The sequence below is a fragment of the Oncorhynchus kisutch genome, linkage group LG13 (genome assembly GCF_002021735.2).
Source record: "Oncorhynchus kisutch isolate 150728-3 linkage group LG13, Okis_V2, whole genome shotgun sequence".
Taxonomy (NCBI): Eukaryota; Metazoa; Chordata; class Actinopteri; order Salmoniformes; family Salmonidae; genus Oncorhynchus; species Oncorhynchus kisutch.
The window spans coordinates 18,628,325-18,650,702 of record NC_034186.2 but is presented as its reverse complement, the minus strand read 5'-3'; the positions used below and the strand labels follow the sequence as shown (position 1 = coordinate 18,650,702).

At 43.0% G+C, this 22,378-nt stretch overlaps 1 protein-coding gene across 6 annotated transcripts in view; it reads left to right on the top strand.

Annotated features, from left to right (window-relative positions):
* Nucleotides 1–22,378, top strand: part of LOC109903025 (exocyst complex component 2-like) — a 109,129-nt gene that overhangs the window by 82,361 nt on the left and 4,390 nt on the right. For 5 of the 6 annotated variants that reach the window (XM_031785731.1, XM_031785730.1, XM_031785729.1 and 2 more), the window contains 6 exons: nt 787–903; nt 1,417–1,558; nt 7,495–7,550; nt 7,709–7,831; nt 13,872–13,933; nt 14,262–14,321. In XM_031785731.1, coding sequence (XP_031641591.1) covers nt 787–903; nt 1,417–1,558; nt 7,495–7,550; nt 7,709–7,831; nt 13,872–13,933; nt 14,262–14,321 — 560 coding nt within the window. Of the gene's footprint in view, nt 1–786; nt 904–1,416; nt 1,559–7,494; nt 7,551–7,708; nt 7,832–13,871; nt 13,934–14,261; nt 14,322–14,493; nt 14,554–22,378 lie in introns of all 6 variants that reach the window. The other variant, XM_031785734.1, reaches the window with a different exon arrangement.

Sequence of the window (22,378 nt, the reverse complement as noted above, 5' to 3'; positions counted from 1 at the left end):
ACACCCACACACATGTGTATCTCCTTCACTGGTAAACCAAACCAATCTGTTATGATACTGTTTCCTGGTTGTGGACAAGCAGACAATCTAATTTCTTGTATATGTGTCCAGATGAGAGTGAATGGGCCTGGGTGTGTAGTGAAGGGGAGAGGAGGAAGAGAAAGGGGAGTTTTTGGTAAAGGGAAATAGAGCAGGGTGCAGATGGGGTTTCCCCTGATCTCTGATCTCTAGCAGAGCTGAGTCGATGAGACAGCCAGACAATATTCAGGGCACATGCCAGAGTTCAGGCCTACAGAACCACCTTAAGACATTATCATATGGTGTACCAGACATCTCACTGAAATACAGTAAGGCCTCAGAGAAACGGTGGGCTGGTAGGCCATAGATTGACATGGTCTACAGAGACTGGAAGTGTTGAAAAATAATAGAAGAAGACTAGAATTCTTATAATAAAAGGAGTTGCCAAAGTAACCAAATTATTTGAGATTGTCTATTAAGACCAGAACCTCTCCTCTTTTAGGAGTGAACACTACCTGTTACACTAATCCTGTCAGTGAGGTTGTCAGTGAAGTAACTGTTATAATTGACCTTGTATCATTGAAGAAAACCCGGTGTGTAGTATGGCGTCAAACAGCATCTTAGTCAATTCCAGTAAAACACGGATGGAGTCGATGATGAGATTAACTGACAGATGCTCAGACACAATCGCTCAACATAACAAATCCAACATCCTGAACTTTCTACGGGTGTGTGTGTGGGTGTGTGTGCATCTCTTTCTCTCTATAGGAGCAGCGTCTGCTGATAATCCTGAGTAACTGTCAGTACCTGGAGAAACACACCTTCCTTAACATGGCTGAACACTTTGAGAAACACGGTTTCACCGGGACTGACAAGATCACACAGGTTAGTAGAGAGGACACACACAAACACAGACACAAACAGACACACACACAGTTAACTGTCAGAAACAGCAAACAGTTAACTGGCTCCTTAGATGTTTTGGTGTTTAGTTTTTGGTGTTCTTTGAAGAAGAAGATTTGTCACCAAAGAACTGATGAGAAATGATGTTTTGGGGCAGAACTATTACTCGCTCTTTCTCTTTAAACAGCTAAAGGTCAGATCTCTGAGTCAAGTCTCCTTCTCTCTCACACACACACTCATACAGACAGATATTGGTTGGCTGTTCCTGTAAAAACAGGTAAACGGCTTGTGTTTTTTAGAAACATGGCCTGTAAGCAGTTGGTTCAAAACCAGGATCTATATTGTGACTATAAGAACATAAATCAAGCTCCTGTAAAAGCACTTTGTGACAGCTGCTGATGTAAGATTTCTATGTACATTTCATTGAAATTTGATTGATGTCTCTCTCCTCTGCTCCCAGGTGTTGATTAGGTTTGTCTCTACCTCTGTTTCCAGGTGAGTGTCCATGCAGTGAAGGAGCTGGATGAGAGTCTGTTTGATGCCTACATCGAGAGGAAGTCAGATCCCATCGTAGGATCCCTAGAACCAGGCATCTACGCTGGATACTTCGACTGGAGGGACTGTAGTACACCTACAGGTACACACACACACATACATACACACACACAGATATACGCTGCTACTCTGATTTATTTTATATAACCTTTATTTAACTAGGCAAGGCAGTTAAGAACAAATTCTTATTTACAGTACACCAGCAGGTACACAGAAATGTATTTCTAGAATTTTTATAATTTTCTCTCTGCATTGTTGGGAAGGGCCCGTAAGTAAGTGTTTCACTGTTAGTCTACACCTGTTGTTTACCAAGCATGTGACAAATGTGATTTGATTTGATCTGCTCTGTCTACGTCCATTGGCGTGACTGCACACCTTTTTACACACCTTATCACAGGACATTATGGACTGAGGCCAGTATTCAAACCAACACAGACTAACCACATGTACACGGCGATAGACTTTTAAATGCAATTTCCCAGACGTTTGTGGAGATTGCATTCGCAATGTCGAGTTCTTCCACCAAGCCACAGATGTAACAGAGAGAGGGGGGTTTACCCATAATAACCCTTGACCTATCTAGCCTCTTGGGCTTATCTCCAAAAGCGATAAATCTTACGGCTGTCTGGGGAACATTATGGCAGAGGTTTTCAAACTGGCGTCTGCAGCCCCCTAAGGTTCCATAGAGGCACTGCAGGGGTTATGCTAAATTATTTTATGAATATCGCTAGCTTCAACAGCATACCATATGTCTCTGCGTCCAGTATGAAGGAAGTTAGTGGTAGTTTCACGAGCCAATGCTAAAGCTTCAAGTTTGATTAGTCGTATGTACGTATACACATGGTATACACAGTCCAATGAAATGCTTACTTGCAGGTTCCTTCTCCACAAGCCAACAACAATAAGAAATTATAAAAGATAAGAATATGAACATAAAGTAAATGGCTCAGTAGAATATAATAACATTTTAGCATTCGTATAATACATGAAGCATTCGTATAATACATGAAGCATTCGTATAATACATGAAGCATTCGTATAATACATGAAGCATTCGTATAATACATGAAGCATTCGTATAATACATGAAGCATTCGTATAATACATGAAGAATTCGTATAATACATGAAGCATTCGTATAATACATGAAGAATTCGTAAAATACATGAAGCATTCGTATAATACATGAAGCATTCGTATAATACATGAAGCATTCGTATAATACATGAAGCATTCGTATAATACATGAAGCATTCGTATAATACATGAAGAATTCGTAAAATACATGAAGCATTCGTATAATACATGAAGCATTCGTATAATACATGAAGCATTCGTATAATACATGAAGCATTCGTATAATACATGAAGCATTCGTATAATACATGAAGCATTCGTATAATACATGAAGCATTCGTATAATACATGAAGCATTCGTATAATACATGAAGCATTCGTATAATACATGAAGGCACAATTTATAGTCCAATATTTACGCATGTTTTGGAAAAGCTGGGATTGTTTAAATTGTGCAGTATTTAGCAATCATAATAAGAGTCTGGCAGCAGCAGTTGTGATGTGTGTGTTGCGTGAATGTACAGTACCAGTCAACAGTGTGGACACACCTACTCATTCAAAGGTTTTTCTTTATTTTTACTATTTTCTACATTGTAGAATAATAGTGAAGACATCAAAACTATGAAATAACACATATGGAATCATGTAGTAACCAAAAAAGTGTTAAACAATTCTTCAAAGTAGCTACCTTTTGCATTGATGACAGCTTTGTACACTCTTGGCATTCTCTGAACCAGCTTCATGACGTAGTCACCTGAAATGTAGTTCCATTAACATGTGTGCCTTGTTAAAAGTTCATTTGTGGAATTTCTTTCCTTAATGTGTTTGAGCCAATCAGTTGTGTTGTGACAAGGTGTGGGGGGGGGTATACAGAAGATAGCCCAATTGGTAAAAGGCCAAGTCCATATTATGGCAAGAACAGCTCAAATAAGCATAGAGAAGCGACGACAGTCCATCATTACTTTAAGACATGAAGGTCAGTCAATCCGGAAAATTTCAAGAACTTTGAAAGTTTCTTCAAGTTCAGTCGCAAAAACCATCAAGCGCTATGATGAAACTGGCTCTCATGAGGACCACCACAGGACAGGAAGACCCAGAGTTACCTCTGCTGCAGAGGATAAGTTCATTAGAGGTAACTGCACCTCAGATTGCAGCCCAAATAAATGCTTCACAGAGTTCAAGTAACAGACACATCTCAACATCAACTTTTCAGAAGAGACTGCGTGAATCAGGCCTTCATGATCCAATTGCTGCAAAGAAACCACTACTAAAGGACATGAAATAAGAATAAGAGACTTACTTGAGCCAAGAAACACGAGCAATGAACATTAGATCGGTGAAAATCTGTCCTTTCGTCTCATGAGTCCAAATGTGAGATTTTTGGTTCCAACCGCTGTGTCTTTGTGAGACGCAGAGTAGGTGAACAGATGATATCCATATGTGTGGTTCCTACGGTGAAGCATGGAGGAGGAGGTGTGATGGTGTGGGGCTGCTTTGCTGGTGACACTGTCTGTGATTTATTTAGAATTCAAGGCACAGTTATTCTGCAGCGATACGCCATCCCATCTGGTTTGCGCTTAGTGGGACTATCATTTGTTTTTCAACAGGACAATGACCCAAAACACACCTCCAGACTATGTAAGGGCTATTTGATCAAGAAGGAGAGTGATGGTGCTGCATCAGATGACCTGGCCTCCACAAACATGACCTCAACCTAATTGAGATGGTTTGGGAGGAGTTGGATCGCAGATTGAAGGAAAAGCAGCAAACAGTGCTCAGCATATGTGGGATCTCATTCAAGACTGTTGGAAAAGCATTCCTCATGAAGCTGGTTGAGAGAATGCCAACTATGTAAAACTGTCAAGGCAAAGGGTGGCTACTTTGAATAATCTAAAATATATTTAGATTTGTTTATCATTTTTTGTTATTTATGTGTTATTGATTCCATATGTATTATTTCATAGTTTGGATGTTTTCCCTATTATTCTACAATATAGAAAATAGTTTTAAAAAATCTGAAAAACCCTTGAATGAGCAGGTGTGTCCAAACTATTGTCTGGTAGTGTATATGTATGTGTGTGAGTGAGTGGATGAGTTAGCGAGTGAGCGCATGTGTGCTAAGGTGCGGAGAATCCGAGCAGGTGGTCAGTCCAGTTCAAGTGTTCAGCTGTTTGATGGCTTGTAGATATCAACAGACTCAGAGACTGTTTCTATCAGACCTCATGCTCCGATGCCTGCCCGACGGTAAGTGAGTGAACTGCTCATGGCTGGGGTGTATGGGGTCCTTGATGATGCTGAGGGACTTCCTCATGCACCGTTTCAAGTAGATGTCCCGGATGGGTGGGAGCACGGTCCCAGTGATGCATTGGACCTTCTTCACCACACACTGGACGGACTTGTGGTCGTGGACAGAGTAATTCCTGTACCAGGCTGTGATGCAACCGGTCAGGACGCTCTCGATGGTGCAGAGGTAGTATTTGGAGAAGACCCAGGGACATTGCCCAATTTTCTTCAGCTGCCTTAGGAAGTAGAGACGCTGTTGCACCCTCTTGACAAGAGTGGTGGTGTTGTTGGGCTATGACAAATCCTCTGTGATGTGGGCGCAGTTAAACTTAAAACTGCTGACTCTCTCTACTGCACTCCCCTTGATGTGGATCAGGGCATGTTCCCTCTGCTTCCTGAAGTCAACAACTCCTTTGCTGATGTTGACGGAGAGTTTGTTGTCCTGGCACCACAATACCAGTGCACATACCTCCTCCCTGTGGTCTGCCCGTCAGTATAATAGTAAAATTGTGATTTAGTCAGACATCATAGGCAGAAGCTCTACAGAGATGGCAACTTGGAATTAAATAGTAAAGTCATCAAATAAAACAAATATTTTATTAAAGTAAATTAATGTGAATAAATTATGGTTAATAAGCGATTAGCAGAAATGGGCAGTCACTACCATCATGACATTCAATCCGCATAGTACATTTAATGAAAAAAATAATAATTAAGGAAATCGAAAACCGTGATTTTATTTTTTCATAATCGAACCGAAACTGAACCAATCTCAAAAAGCACTAATCTCTCAGCACTAACTAAATGTCTCTGTGTGTCCTGAAGTTTTACGATGAACAGTGCTTGGATGTGCTTAGCCTGATGTTCAAACTTCACATACAGTCTACTCTTAGTCTACTCTGTATTAGGGCTGTGACGATACCAGTATCACAATATTTTTACCTTGGCAAATTAAATCACGAAGCAGATCAAACTTTTTTGTCCTTTAAAAACCTGCTGTATGTAAAATATAGTATGCTATAGCTGGGAAAATAAATACATGTCACTCTGGATGACAACATAATGTTTGTTTCCAACATTAGGGCTGTTTTCCTAAAGAAGTTAAATCCGCTTCCTGTTTTCTTTCATTGCCACGATACTGACGAGTATCGCAGTACTGGTATCGCCCCAGCCCTGTTGTTGTGGGTGGGGGAGCTAGGAAATGTCAAACCCTGAATCTTCAGGGAATTCTTCATACAATCATACAGACACACTCTAAATTGAAGTGATGTTAGCAGTGACATGGACATATATCATTCTGGTCTGTCGTTTTGTGTGTATGCGCACACACACACACACACATACACACAGATGTGCTATGAGGCTGTGCACAGGTGACACTTGTGTGTGTTTTACGTACCTTAAAACAGGAAGTGTGTGTGTGCGCTCAGAGGAGCATAGCCCCACTCCCCTATGCTCCTCAATGTTCCAGGGAGAAAAGGTGGTGCCTTTTATGATTTTGTGTGTTCCGCTAATAGTGAAACAGGAACATTTGGGCTTTTTAACCACAGCTATAAGGAATAGGATATGATACTTTCACTGGCTAAACATGTGGGTAATTGGTGTGTGTATGCTGAGGCCTGCATTGCCAGTGGAAACAGAGAAAGACAACCTTCACTGGTTTTGGTCTTTTGTTTTCTCGTAATAACACTCTTGCCCCCTGGAAGTATTCATCTTTAAAGCACCAGACACCAGACAATCATGTCATTTATATGTATTATATTGTCTTCTCAACATGACATTGGGGATGTGACAAGTGGAAAAGTTTTCTTAACATTTAAACGGCCATTTGTTAAAATGCTAAGAATTTTAAATAAAATTCCATGTGAATTCACAATGCAGCTGTGCTGCTGCCAGCAACGCTGTGGGTATTATAGTACATCCCCTTCAGATGGTTGAGCATTGCACCTGTACTACCATTAAGTTACCTCAATTCCACCTTGCAAAGTTTGCATTTACTTCTCATTTAACTTCTCAAAGTATTGCCATACAGGACTTCACTGGTGTTGCTTGCCTTTCTCTGAAATGTTTCCAACTGTTAACCATGATGACGTAGTGGTAGAGAGTCAACTCCAAAATGATTTCTCCACTCGTTGCATGTCGACTCCAGTGTTAACTCTCATTTCTAAGTGTCAAGATTCAGTATTTTTGGAACGGAGGAGACTGACTTGTTGCTGTACTTCCGAGAACACAAACAGTCGCATCTTTCATAGCGAGGGACAGAGACAGAATTTAATTGAATTGACAGAGGAGATGGACACAGTATAGGCAGTATAGACTATAACATGGAAACTGGGATTCAGATGTTGTTGTGAGGGATTTTTCTTAACGTCAAGGATCCCAACTTCGTTTATACATTTAAATGTTCACACTCCTACTTAGGGGTGCCATTACACGTTATACACCCACCATTCTCCAGGTTGATTGGAAAATACATACATTATATGGCTCATCTCAACCTCTACCAATAGAAATATCTACTTTCAATCTTTCCTCGCCCACTGCATTTCAGTCTAGTCTTATAGTAAAAGAGAACTGATAAATGTGTTAGGTCTGGGATCAGTTTCATATGATCGGTTTCGGGTTTTGACGTTATTATGGAACTACCTTCTTTCCAAGGTGTGAGGAACTACCTGAAAGAAGCCTTGGTCAACATCATCACTGTTCATGCTGAGGTAAGGCATTGGCTTTTCTGTATAATGAAGAGATGCATGACAAAAATTATTGGGGGCCTTCTGTAATGAGTAGAGCAGTCAGTCAGTAGTCACAGAGAGAGTTTGATCTCTCTCGTTATCCCCCTGCCCCTCTCTCTCTCCACCTCTTTCTCTCTCAGGTCTTCACAGTGTCAAAGGAGCTAGTTCCCAGGGTTCTGACTAGAATCGTTGATGGTGTGGCGGAGGAGATGAGCCGTCTCATGCAGTGTGTGTCATCCTTCAGCATGAACGGAGCCATACAGGTACACCACACACACGCGCACGCGCGCGCACACACACACACACACACACACACACACACACACACACTTTCAGATGCCACTCTCTCGAGTGAGTCAAATGAAGAGCCACCAACTGGGGGGATTTACCCTCTTTTACTGATGATTCTAAACCCCAGCACCTCTACCAGACCAGCTACTGGTATACTACACTCTACAGCCCAAACTGAGGATATTAAATGCCCAGTGCAGTCACTGTTTTATACAGTATATTTTTCCACACTATGAAGTTGGAATTACACTGAAATTATGAAAATTATGATAACTGCTCTTTTAGTGTAAGAGCTGTTTGAAAAGACTGCCAGAAATGTCAGCTTGTTTTGGTGGGATGGAGTTTTGGCCTGCCTACTTAATTGTTACCTTGAAAAATATTTGATATTGAAATAAAAACTGCTGCACTGGACCTTTTACCCTCATTTACCCATTATTATTTTTTTCTTTATCCATCTCTCACTCACTCACTCATTCACTCACTCTTGCTCTCTCTCTCTCGCTCTCTCTCTCTTGCTCTTTCTCTCTCACTCACTCACTAGCTCACTCACTCACTCACTCACTCACTCTTGCTCTCTCTCTCTCTCTCTCGCTCTCTCTCTCTTGCTCTTTCTCACTCACTCACTCACTCACTCACTCACTCACTCACTCACTCACTAGCTCACTCACTCACTCACTCACTCACTCACTCACTCACTAGCTCACTCACTCACTCACTCACTCACTCACTAGCTCACTCACTCACTCACTCACTCACTCACTCACTCACTAACTCACTCACTAGCTCACTCACTCACTCACTCACTCACTCACTCACTCTTGCTCTCTCTCTCTCGCTCTCTCTCTCTTGCTCTTTCTCACTCACTCACTCACTCACTAGCTCACTCACTCACTCACTCACTCGCTCGCTCACTCACTAGCTCACTCACTCACTCACTCACTCACTCACTCACTCACTCACTCACTCACTCACTCACTCACTCACTCACTCACTCACTCACTCAATTTCAATTTAAGGGCTTTTTTAAATGTATTTTTATTTAACCTTTATTTAACCAGGTAGGCCAGTTGAGAACACCTTTATTTAACCAGGTAGGCCAGTTGAGAACACCTTTATTTAACCAGGTAGGCCAGTTGAGAACTCCTTTATTTAACCAGGTAGGCCAGTTGAGAACACCTTTATTTAACCAGGGAGGCCAGTTGAGAACACCTTTATTTAACCAGGTAGGCCAGTTGAGAACTCCTTTATTTAACCAGGTAGGCCAGTTGAGAACACCTTTATTTAACCAGGGAGGCCAGTTGAGAACACCTTTATTTAACCAGGGAGGCCAGTTGAGAACACCTTTATTTAACCAGGTAGGCCAGTTGAGAACACCTTTATTTAACCAGGGAGGCCAGTTGAGAACACCTTTATTTAACCAGGTAGGCCAGTTGAGAACTCCTTTATTTAACCAGGTAGGCCAGTTGAGAACACCTTTATTTAACCAGGTAGGCCAGTTGAGAACTCCTTTATTTAACCAGGTAGGCCAGTTGAGAACACCTTTATTTAACCAGGTAGGCCAGTTGAGAACTCCTTTATTTAACCAGGTAGGCCAGTTGAGAACACCTTTATTTAACCAGGTAGGCCAGTTGAGAACTCCTTTATTTAACCAGGTAGGCCAGTTGAGAACACCTTTATTTAACCAGGTAGGCCAGTTGAGAACACCTTTATTTAACCAGGTAGGCCAGTTGAGAACACCTTTATTTAACCAGGTAGGCCAGTTGAGAACACCTTTATTTAACCAGGTAGGCCAGTTGAGAACACCTTTATTTAACCAGGTAGGCAAGTTGAGAACTCCTTTATTTAACCAGGTAGGCCAGTTGAGAACACCTTTATTTAACCAGGTAGGCCAGTTGAGAACTCCTTTATTTAACCAGGTAGGCCAGTTGAGAACACCTTTATTTAACCAGGGAGGCCAGTTGAGAACACCTTTATTTAACCAGGTAGGCCAGTTGAGAACACCTTTATTTAACCAGGTAGGCAAGTTGAGAACTCCTTTATTTAACCAGGTAGGCCAGTTGAGAACACCTTTATTTAACCAGGTAGGCCAGTTGAGAACACCTTTATTTAACCAGGTAGGCCAGTTGAGAACACCTTTATTTAACCAGGTAGGCCAGTTGAGAACACCTTTATTTAACCAGGTAGGCCAGTTGAGAACACCTTTATTTAACCAGGGAGGCCAGTTGAGAACACCTTTATTTAACCAGGTAGGCCAGTTGAGAACACCTTTATTTAACCAGGTAGGCCAGTTGAGAACACCTTTATTTAACCAGGTAGGCCAGTTGAGAACACCTTTATTTAACCAGGTAGGCCAGTTGAGAACACCTTTATTTAACCAGGTAGGCCAGTTGAGAACACCTTTATTTAACCAGGTAGGCCAGTTGAGAACTCCTTTATTTAACCAGGGAGGCCAGTTGAGAACACCTTTATTTAACCAGGGAGGCCAGTTGAGAACACCTTTATTTAACCAGGGAGGCCAGTTGAGAACACCTTTATTTAACCAGGTAGGCCAGTTGAGAACTCCTTTATTTAACCAGGTAGGCCAGTTGAGAACACCTTTATTTAACCAGGTAGGCCAGTTGAGAACTCCTTTATTTAACCAGGTAGGCCAGTTGAGAACACCTTTATTTAACCAGGTAGGCCAGTTGAGAACACCTTTATTTAACCAGGTAGGCCAGTTGAGAACACCTTTATTTAACCAGGTAGGCCAGTTGAGAACACCTTTATTTAACCAGGTAGGCCAGTTGAGAACACCTTTATTTAACCAGGTAGGCCAGTTGAGAACAAGTTCTCATTTACAACCTCGACCTGGCCAAGATAAAGCAAAGCAGTGCGACACAAACAACAACAGAGTTACATGGAATAAACAAGCGTACAGTCAATAACACAATAGGGAAAAATTAAGTCTATATACAGTGTGTGCAAATGCCACGAGGAGGTATGGCAATAAATAGGCCATAGTAGCAAAGTAAATACAATTTAGCAGATTAACACTGGAGTGATAGATGAGCAGATGATGATGAGCAGATGATGGTGTGTAAGTAGTGATATTGGTGTGCAAAAGAGCAGCAAAGTAAATAAAAACAATATGGGGATGAGATAGGTAGATTGGGTGGGCTATTTACAGATGTACTATGTACGGCTGCAGCGATCGGTTAGCTGCTCAGATAGCTGATGTTTAAAGTTAGTGCGGGAAATGTAAGTCTCCAGCTTCAGCGATTTTTGCAATTCGTTCCAGTCACTGGCAGCAGAGAGCTGGAAGGAAAGGCGGCCAAAAGGTGTGTTGGTTTTAGGGATGACCAGTGAGATATACCTGCTGGAGTGCGTGCTACGGGTGGATGTTTTTATCGCGACCAGTGAGCTGAGATCAGGCGGAGCTTTACCTAGCATAGACTTGTAGATGACCTAGTGGGTCTGGCGACGAATATGTAGCGAGGGCCAGCCGACTAGAGCATACAGGTCGCAGTGGTGGGTGGTATAAGGCACTTTGGTAACAAAACAGATGGCACTGTGATAGACTGCATCCAATTTGCTGAGTAGAGTATTAGAAGCTATTTTGTAAATGACATCGCCGAAGTCGAGGATCGGTAGGATAGTCAGTTTTACTAGGGTAATTTTGGCGCGTGAGTGAAGGAGGCTTTGTTGTGAAATAGAAAGCCGATTCTAGATTTGATTTTGGATTGAAGATGTTTGATGTGAGTCTGGAAGGAGAGTTTACAGTCTAGCCAGACACCTAGGTATTTGTAGTTGTCCACGTATTCTAGGTCAGAACCGTCCAGAGTAGTGATGCTAGTCGGGAGGGAGGGTGCAGGGAGCGAACTGTTGAAAAGCATTCATTTGGTTTTGCTAGCGTTTAAGAGCAGTTGGAGGCCACGGAAGGAGTGTTGTATGGCATTGAAGCTCGTTTGGAAGTTAGTTAACACAGTGTCCAAGAAAGGGCCAGATGTATACAGAATGGTGTCGTCTGCGTAGGTGGATCAGGGAATCACCTGCAGAAAGAGCGACATCGTTGATTTATACAGAGAAAAGAGTCTGCAGGAGAATTGAACCCTGTGGCACCCCCATAGAGACTGCCAGAGGTCCGGTCAACAGGCTCTCCGATTTTAGACACTGAACTCTATCTGCAAAGTAGCTGGGAAACCAGGCGAGGCAGTCATTTGAGAAACCAAGGCTATTGCGTCTGCCAATAAGAATACGTTGATTGACCGAGTCGAAAGCCTTGGTCAGGTCGATGAAGACGGCTGCACAGTACTGTCTTTTATCGATGGTGGTTATGATATCGTTTAGTACCTTGAGCTTGGCTGAGGTGCACCCGTGACCAGCTCGGAAACCGGATTGCACAGCAGAGAAGGTACGGTGAGATTCGAAATGGTCAGTGATATGTTTATTAACTTGGCTTTCGAAGACTTTAGAAAGGCAGGGCAGGGTGGATATAGGTCTGTAACAGTTTGGGTCTAGAGTGTCACCCCCTTTGAAGAGGGGAATGACCGTGGAGGCTTTCCAATCTTTAGGCATCTTGGACGAAATGAAAGAGAGGTTGAACAGACTGGTAATAGGGGTTGCAACAATGGCGGCGGATCATTTTAGAAAGAGAGGGTCCAGATTGTCTAGCCCAGCTGATTTGTACAGGTCCAGGTTTTGCAGCTCTTTCAGAACATCTGCGATCTGGATTTGGGTGAAGGGGAAGCTGGGGAGGCTTGGGCAAGTAGCGGCGAGTGGTGCGAAGCTGTTGGTCGGGGTTGGGGTAGCCAGGAAGAAAGTATGGCCAGCCGTAGAGAAATGCCTTTTGAAATGTTAAATTATCAAAGATTTATCGGTGGTGACCTTGTCGCCAAGCCTCAGTGCAGTGGGCAGCTGGGAGGAGGTGCTCTTGTTCTCCATGGACTTTACAGTGTCCCAAAACTTTTTGGAGTTAGAGCTACAGGATGCAAATTTCTGTTTGAAAAAGCTAGCCTTTGCTTTCCTGACTGACTGTGTGTATTGGTTCCTGACTTCCCTGAACAGTTGTATATCGCGGGGACTATTCGATGCTATTGCAGTCCGCCACAGGATGTTTTTGTGCTGGTCAAGGGCAGCCAGGTCTGGAGTGAACCAAGGGTTATATCTCTTAGTTGTACATTTTTTTAAAGGGGCATGCTTATTTAAGATGGTGAGGAAATTACTTTTAAAGAACGACCAGGCATCCTCGACTGACGGGATGAGGTCAATATCCTTCCAGGATACCTGGGCCAGGTTGATTAGAAAGGCCTGCTCGCAGCAGTGTTTTAGGGAGCGTTTGACAGTGATGAGGGGTGGTCGTTTGACCGGGGACCCATAGCGGATACAGGCAATGAGGCAGTGATCGCTGAGATCCAGATTGAAAACAGCAGAGGTGTATTTGGAGGGCATGTTGGTCAGGATAATATCTATGAGGGTGCCCATGTTTATGGATTTAGGGTTGTACCTGGTGGTTTCCTTGATTATTTGTGTGAGATTGAGGGCATCTAGCTTAGATTGTAGGACTGCTGGAGTGTTAAGCATATCCCAGTTTAGGTCACCTACCAGAATGAACTCTGAAGATAGATGGGGGGCAATCAATTCACATATGGTGTCCAGGGCACCACTATATATGTGTCCAGGGCAACACTGTATATGTCTATATACAGTGTTGTAATGATGTGCAAATAGTTAAAGTACAAAAGGTAAAATAAATAAAACATAAATATGGGTTGTATTTACAATGGGGTTTGTTATTCACTGGTTGCCCTTTTCTTGTGGCAACAGGTCACAAATATTACTGCTGTGATTGTACACTGTGTTATTTCACCCAATAGATTTGGGAGTTTATCAAAATTGGATTTGTTTTCAAATTCTTTGTGGGTCTGTGTAATCTGAGGGAAATATGTGTCTCTAATATGGTCATACATTTAGCAGGGGGTTAGGAAGTGCAGCTGTTTCCACCTCATTTCACTCTCTCTCTCTCACTCTCTCCAGGCCCGTTTGGAGATCAATGCTCTGAGAGATGTTGTAGCCTCCTACCTGTCATCTGAGAGCCAGTAAGACCCCAAAAACACTCCCTGAGACTGTACTGTACTACATCACTACACACCTATGTATCACATGCACACCTACACTTCACACACACACTGTGCATACTACTGTATACATGTATATATGTTACAGAAACAATCATCGTACCCACGCCTTCTACCAGCCACTCTCTAGTCTACATTACCTGGGGGTACTGTATATTGAAAAGGAAGCGAAAGCAGCACTCCAGCTAGTTTAATCTGTTTTTGTGTGATGGTATGTCTCCTCCTTTGTGTAGTAGAATGTTGGTGTGTGTCGTGTGGTGTGGTGTCAACTGTGTGTATCTTGTTTCAGCGCCAACTTCAAGCAGGCTCTGGAGGCCCTCCCCCAATTACACAGTGGATCAGACCAAAAGTAAGTCATTCATCAAGGGTAATAACGGTTCCATTTGAAATATGGAGCGAATTCAGTGCCAACTTCAAGCAGGCTCTGGAGGCCCTCCCCCAGTTACACAGTGGATCAGACCAAAAGTAAGTCATTCATCAAGGGTAATAACGGTTCCATTTGAAATATGGAGCGAATTCAGTGCCAACTTCAAGCAGGCTCTGGAGGCCCTCCCCCAGTTACACAGTGGAGCAGACCAAAAGTAAGTCATTCATCAAGGGTAATACCGGTTCCATTTAAAATATGGAGCGAATTCAGTGCCAACTTCAAGCAGGTTCTGGAGGCCCTCCCCCAGTTACACAGTGGAGCAGACCAAAAGTAAGTCATTCATCAAGGGTAATACCGCTTCCAGTTCAAATATGGAGACATTTCACTTCCATTTAAAATATGGAGCGAATTCAGTGCCAACAGAAACTGTATTTGATTTCATTATTTTTGGATTTGTATTTAGATATTGAATTCATTATTTTTGAGTTTGTAATGGACAAATTGAGTCATTGAAATTTATAAATTGAACTTGTATTTCATGATTTTAAACCAATTTAATTAATATTGCATTCAGTTTTAAAATTCAATTTAATTGAATATTACAATTCTATATTTATATATTCAGTTTCAATATGGTAAATATTACATTCATTGCCCTGGTATCAAGTTTATAAACTAATTTCAAGTTTACCAAAGTTTCAAACACTCAACTTCTTAAATGCGTTCGGATTCAGTCTTTAAATTCAGTTCTCTACATTCAGATTCAAAACCAGAGATAACATCCTGGTCAGCAAGGAATGGTCGAAGAGAACAGATAGAATCTTTGTGTTAAACAGATTTCTGAAGCCAATGTGGCATTTTGAATACATTTTCTTCCTATGATTTTGGCTCTAGCGTTTGAGCCGTTTGGGCTATGAGATATTATGACCCAATTCCTGAAAGCTCTCTGGAACACGGTTGTGTATTCCGTTCCCCTTTATGATGCTCAAAGGACTCGTTAGAAGGGAGTGCGACAAAAAATGCAATTTGGCCACAATAACAATATAGTTGAATAGCCATGTCATAGCCCTTTGAAATATAGCTTTTCCACTTTCTAATGAATCTTGCTCTTGTGACTGACTGGATTCGAACCGGGTCTCCTGCATGTCAAAAGACTGTGTTAGCCCACTTACACCAACATCTAATAGGCTAATTTCAGGCTCCAGGGATATTAGTGGTCAGAAATGCACTACAGGACCAAAGGTATGTGGACACTTGCTCTTCAAACATCTCATTCCAAAATCATGGGAATTAATATGGAGTTGGTCCCCCCTTTGCTGCTATAACAGCTTCCACTCTTCTGGCTCGCAGTCGGCATTCCAATTCATCCCAAAGGTGTTCGTTGGGGTTGAGGGCAGGGCTCTGTGTAGGCCAGTCAAGTTTTTACACACCGATCTCGACAAGACATTTCTGTATGGACCTCGCTTTGTGCACAGGGGCATTATCATGCTGAAGCAGGAAAGGGCCTTCCCCAAACTGTTGCCACAAAGTTGGAAGCACATAATCATCTAGAATGTCATTGTGTACTGTAGCGTTAAGATTTCCCTTCACTGGAACTAAGGGGCCTAGCCCGAACTATGAAAAACAGCCACATACTATTATTCTTCCTCTACCAAACTTCACAGTTCGCACTATGCATTGGGGCAGGTAGCATTCTCCTGGAATCCGCCAAACCCAGATTTGTCCACTGGACTGCCAGATGGTGAAGCGTGATTCATCACAAAAGAGAACACATTTCCACTGCTCCAGAGTCCAATGGCGGCGAGCTTTACACCACTCCAGTCGATGCCTGGCTGCTTCGGCCTTGGAAACCCATTTCATGAAGCTCCAGATGAACAGTTCCTGTGCTGACGTTGCTTCCAGAGGCAGTTTGGAATTCGGTAGTGAGTGTTGCAACTGAGGACAGACTATTTTTGTGCACTACCCGCTTCAGCACTCAGTACAACATAACTTGCAGGTCTCTTGAGAAGGTACTCATCATGCAAGCATGCTCCCTAAACCACCTGTTGCACTTCACCCTCCCTTTGACCTCCTCCTCCTCGAAGAGACCCATTTAAGTCACATAACCAATACCTAGGTTTGCCAGAGACTTTAAACTAACAAGCTGTCATTGTAAATAAGATTGTGTTCTTAACTGACTTGCCTAGTTAAATAAAGGTAATGTAATATATATACAGTGCCTTGCGAAAGTATTCGGCCCCCTTGAACTTTGCGACCTTTTGCCACATTTCAGGCTTCAAACATAAAGATATAAAACTGTATTTTTTTGTGAAGAATCAACAACAAGTGGGACACAATCATGAAGTGGAACAACATTTATTGGATATTTCAAACTTTTTTAACAAATCAAAAACTGAAGAATTGGGCGTGCAAAATTATTCAGCCCCTTTACTTTTAGTGCAGCAAACTCTCTCCAGAAGTTCAGTGAGGATCTCTGAATGATCCAATGTTGACCTAAATGACTAATGATGATAAATACAATCCACCTGTGTGTAATCAAGTCTCCGTATAAATGCACCTGCACTGTGATAGTCTCAGAGGTCCGTTAAAAGCGCAGAGAGCATCATGAAGAACAAGGAACACACCAGGCAGGTCCGAGATACTGTTGTGAAGAAGTTTAAAGCCGGATTTGGATACAAAAAGATTTCCCAAGCTTTAAACATCCCAAGGAGCACTGTGCAAGCGATAATATTGAAATGGAAGGAGTATCAGACCACTGCAAATCTACCAAGACCTGGCCGTCCCTCTAAACTTTCAGCTCATACAAGGAGAAGACTGATCAGAGATGCAGCCAAGAGGCCCATGATCAGTATGGATGAACTGCAGAGATCTACAGCTGAGGTGGGAGACTCTGTCCATAGGACAACAATCAGTCGTATATTGCACAAATCTGGCCTTTATGGAAGAGTGGCAAGAAGAAAGCCATTTCTTAAAGATATCCATAAAAAGTGTCGTTTAAAGTTTACCACAAGCCACCTGGGAGACACACCAAACATGTGAAAGAAGGTGCTCTGGTCAGATGAAACCAAAATTGAACTTTTTGGCAACAATGCAAAACGTTATGTTTGGCGTAAAAGCAACACAGCTCATCACCCTGAACACACCATCCCCACTGTCAAACATGGTGGTGGCAGCATCATGGTTTGGGCCTGCTTTTCTTCAGCAGGGACAGGGAAGATGGTTAAAATTGATGGGAAGATGGATGGAGCCAAATACAGGACCATTCTGGAAGAAAACCTGATGGAGTCTGCAAAAGACCTGAGACTGGGACGGAGATTTGTCTTCCAACAAGACAATGATCCAAAGCATAAAGTAAAATCTACAATGGAATGGTTCAAAAATAAACATATCCAGGTGTTAGAATGGCCAAGTCAAAGTCCAGACCTGAATCCAATCGAAAATCTGTGGAAAGAACTGAAAACTGCTGTTCACAAATGCTCTCCATCCAACCTCAGAGCTCGAGCTGTTTTGCGAGGAGGAATGGGAAAAATGTCAGTCTCTCGATGTGCAAAACTGATAGAGACATACCCCAAGCGACTTACAGCTGTAATCGCAGCAAAAGGTGGCGCTACAAAGTATTAACTTAAGGGGGCTGAATAATTTTGCACGCCCAATTTTTCAGTTTTTGATTTGTTCAAAAAGTTTGAAATATCCAATAAATGTCGTTCCACTTCATGATTGTGTCCCACTTGTTGTTGATTCTTCACAAAAAAATACGGTTTTATATCTTTGTTTGAAGCCTGAAATGTGGCAAAAGGTCGCAAAGTTCAAGGGGGCCGAATACTTTCTCGTAAGGCACTGTGTATATATGTGTATATATATATATATATATATATATATATATATATATATATATATAATATATATATTTAAATGAACACAAACTAACACATGTCAAACTAACAGGTCTTCAGGTCTCAGGCGTAGAGGTCTATCAGAGAATCACCAGCAGCAAGAGCGACATCATTGATATATACAGAGAAAAGAGTCAGCTCGAGCATTGAACCCTGTGGCAGCCCCATAGAGACTGCCAGAGGTCCGGACAACAGGCCCTCCAATTTTACACACTGAACTCTATCTGAGAAGTAGCTGGTGAACCAGGCGAGGCAGTCATTTGAGAAACCAAGGCTATTGAGCCGATAAGAATGCAGTGATTGTCAGAGTCGAAAGCCTTGGCCAGGTCGATGAAGACGGCTGCACAGTACTGTCTTTTATCTATGGTGGTTATGATATTGTTTAGGACCTTGAGCGTGGCTGAGGTGCACCCATGACCAGCTCGGAAACCAGATGGCATAGTGGAGATGGTACGGTGGGATTCGAAATGGTCGGTGATCTGTTTATTAACTTGGCTTTCGAAGACTTTAGAAAGGCAGGGCAGGATGGATATAGGTCTGTAACAGTTTGGGTCTAGACTGTCTCCCCCTTTGAAGAGGGGGATGACTGCGGCCGTTTTCCATACTTTAGGAATCTCAGACGATACGGAAGAGAGGTTGAACAGGCTAGTAATTGGGGTTGCAATAATGGCGGCAGATACTTTTAGGAAGAGGGTCCAGATTGTCTAGCCCAGCTGATTTGTAGGGATCCAGATTTTGCACCTCCTTCAGAACATCAGCTATCTGGATTTGGGTGAAGGAGAAGTGGGTTGGGGGGGGGGGCTTGGGCAAGTTGCTGCAGGGGGTGCTGAGATGTTGGCCGGGGTAGGGGTAGCCAGGTGGAAAGCATGGCCAGCCTAAAAAATGCTTATTGAAATTCTCGATTATCATAGATTTATTGGTGGTGACAGCGTTTCCTAGCCTCAGTGCAGTGGCAGCTGGGAGGAGGTTCTCCATGGACTTTACAGTGTCCCAAAACCTTTTGGAATTAGTGCTACTGGATGTAAATTTATGTTTGAAAAAGCTAGCCTTAGCTTTCCGAACTGACTTTTTATATTGTTTCCTGACTTCCCTGAAAAGTTGTGTCGCGGTACGCTACAGGATGTTTTTGTGCTGGTCATGGGCAGTCAAGTCTGGAGTGAACCAAGGGCTGTATCTGTTCTTAGTTTTTAAAAAAATTAATGGGCATGCTTATTTAAGACGATGAGGAAAGCACTTTTAAAGAACAACCAGGCATCCTCTACTGACTTGAAGTGAAGTGTTTTAGGGAGCGTTTGACAGTGATGAGGAGTGGTCGTTTGACTGCTGGCCCATTGCGGACGCAGGCAATGAGGCAGTGATCGCTGAGATCCTGGTTGAAGACAGCAGAGCTGTATTTGGAGGGCAAGTTGGTTAGGATGATATCTATGAGGGTGCCCATGTTTACGGGTTTAGGGTTGTACCTGGTAGGTTCCTTGATAATTTGTTTGAGATTGAGGGCATCTAGCTTAGATAGTAGGACGGCCGGGGTGCTAAACATTTCCCAGTTTAGGTCACCTAACAGTACGAACTCTGAAGATAGATGGGGGGCAATCCATTCACATATGGTGTCCAGAGCACAGCTGGGGGCTGAGGGGGTCTATAACACGCGGCAACAGTAAGAGACTTATTTCTGGAAAGGTGGATTTTTAAAAGTAGAAGCTTGAATTGTTTGGGCGCAGACCTGGATAGCATGACAGAACGCTGCAGGCTATCTCTGCAGTAGATTGCAATTCCGCCCCCTTTGGCAGTTTCTTGATGGAAAATGTTGTAGTTGGGGATGGAAATTTCAGACTTTTTGGTGGCCTTCCTAAGCCAGGATTCAGACACGGCTACGACATCAGTGTTGGCGGAGTGTGCTAAAGCAGTGAATAAGACAAATTTAGGGAGGGGGCTTCTGATAATAACATGCATGAGACAAAGGCTTTTACGGTTACAGAAGTCAACAAATGAGAGCGCCTGGGGAATAGGTGTGATGCTGGGGGCTACAGGGCCTGGGTTAACCTCTACACCACCAGAGGAACAGAGGAGGAGTAGGATAAGGGTACGGCTAAAGGCTATGAGAACTGGTCGTCTAGTGCGTTGGGAACAGAGAATTAAAGGGGCAGATTTCTGGGCGTGGTAGAATAGATTCAGGGCATAATGTACAAACAAGGATATGGTAGGATGTGAGTACAGTGGGGGTAAACCTAGGCATTGAGTGACTATGTTTGCATCTCTAGAGACATCAGCTCAGCCAGGTGAGGTCTCCCCATTTGTGGGGGTATGTGACAAAAGAGCTATCTAAGGCATGTTGAGCTGGACTAGGGGCTCTACAGTGAAATAAAACAATAACTATCCAAAACAGCAGTAGACAAGGCATATTGACATTAGAGAAAGGCATGTGTAGCGAAGTGACCATAGGGTCCAATGAGCAGCAATAGGTGAGTCCGGGAGCCGTTTGGTAGTCGCTACTATGCTAGGCGAGCGGGAGGCACGGCGTTCAGAAAGCTAGCGTGCCGTTGCTAGCAGAAGGGTGTTTCTGCGACATCGCAACGGAAAAGCCTGTTGAAACCACATCGGACGATTACGTCGACAGACCAAGTCGCGATGGAATGGTGGGGCTCCGTGTCGGCAATAAAGGGTCCAGGCCAATTGGCAGAAGAGGTATTGTAGCCCACGAATTAGCGAGTATACCTATTCAGCTAGCCAGGAGATGGGCCTAGCTCGAGGCTAGTTCGAGGATAGCGCAAGGCCAACTGTTGCTTGCTTCGGGACAGAGGCGTTAGCCAGCAGTAGCCACTTGGTTGTGGCTAGCTAGCTGCGATGATCCAGTGTAATGGCCCTTGCGGCAGGAATCTGGTGATGTGGTGGAGAAAAGCAGTCTGATATGCTCTGGGTTGATATCGCGCTGTGCAGACTGGCAGGTATTGACCGAGCTAAAGCTGGCTGGTGTCCGGGCTAAAGGTGAAGAGAGCTAGCCGTGGCCAACAGTGACTAGTAGCTAGTTAGCAGGCTAGCTTCTGATTGAGGTTCCAGTTATAACATCTAAAAATAGCAGATCTGTAACACACTGGGTGAGGCGAGTTGCAGGAAAGTATATTTAGATCGTAGGCGGGAAGTGAGATTAAAATATATACAAAAAATAACTGATAAAATGACTATTTACATGGGACAAGACAAACACACGTCCGACTGCTACCCCATCTTGGATACATAGCGCGATGGGTTGGTATGCTACAGGAAGGTGGTCGCGTGTGTTTTCGAGGTCGAAGTCCTGAGTTTGAGTTTGAGTTTCCTTATGAGCTGAATCAGGGGGACATGGTACTCCCTAATCAAGCTAGACTGTGATCTACAGTTGCGCTTAGCCCAACCGCTCAGCCCAACTGCAGTTGTAGAAGGCCTTTTTCAATAGTGCGGCAGGTTAGAATGCTTCAGGAGGGCGGTCACGTGTGTTTGCGAGGCAGAGGTCCTGAGTTCAAGTCTCGGTATAAGCTGAATCAGGGGGAATCAGTACTTGCTAAGCAAGCGGCCTTTACATAACTTCCTGATCACTTCCCTAAGTGCTTAAGCACATTTTTGTATTGTTTTATTTAACCTTGATTTAAGCAGGGAAATCTCATTGAGACCAATGCCTCTTTTCCAAGGAAGCCCTGCATGTACACAATCCGACTAATTTGCAACATTTACAAAATACTCTATCATCAACTTACAAATCGCAGTTATAAAAAACAAGGCTGTGGCTATTGATCTGACTTTTTCAGGTTCTGCGCATGTGTAAAATGCAGGGCACCCTTTTAACCTGCAGAGAATAGGCTACTCAGACGAATGGTGCTCGTTTGGTACAGTTAGATCAAGTAGAATCAATGTCTGCAAGATCACAATGTTCACAGTATTCTACATAACAGAACCAAATATAATAGCATAGTTTAATGTTACTGTAAGACGAAAACACCAATTGTGAATGTATAATTCTTCAAGTTTTACCCATAGTAACCATTTGATCTCAATCAGTTTCATGGGGATATGCTTTAAGATCTTGAGTTATACCGTGTTAGTTCAAAGTAACCTACACTGTTGTTTTGAATGATGTACAGTGAGCGAATTTAAGAGCAGATGTGTTAGTAACAA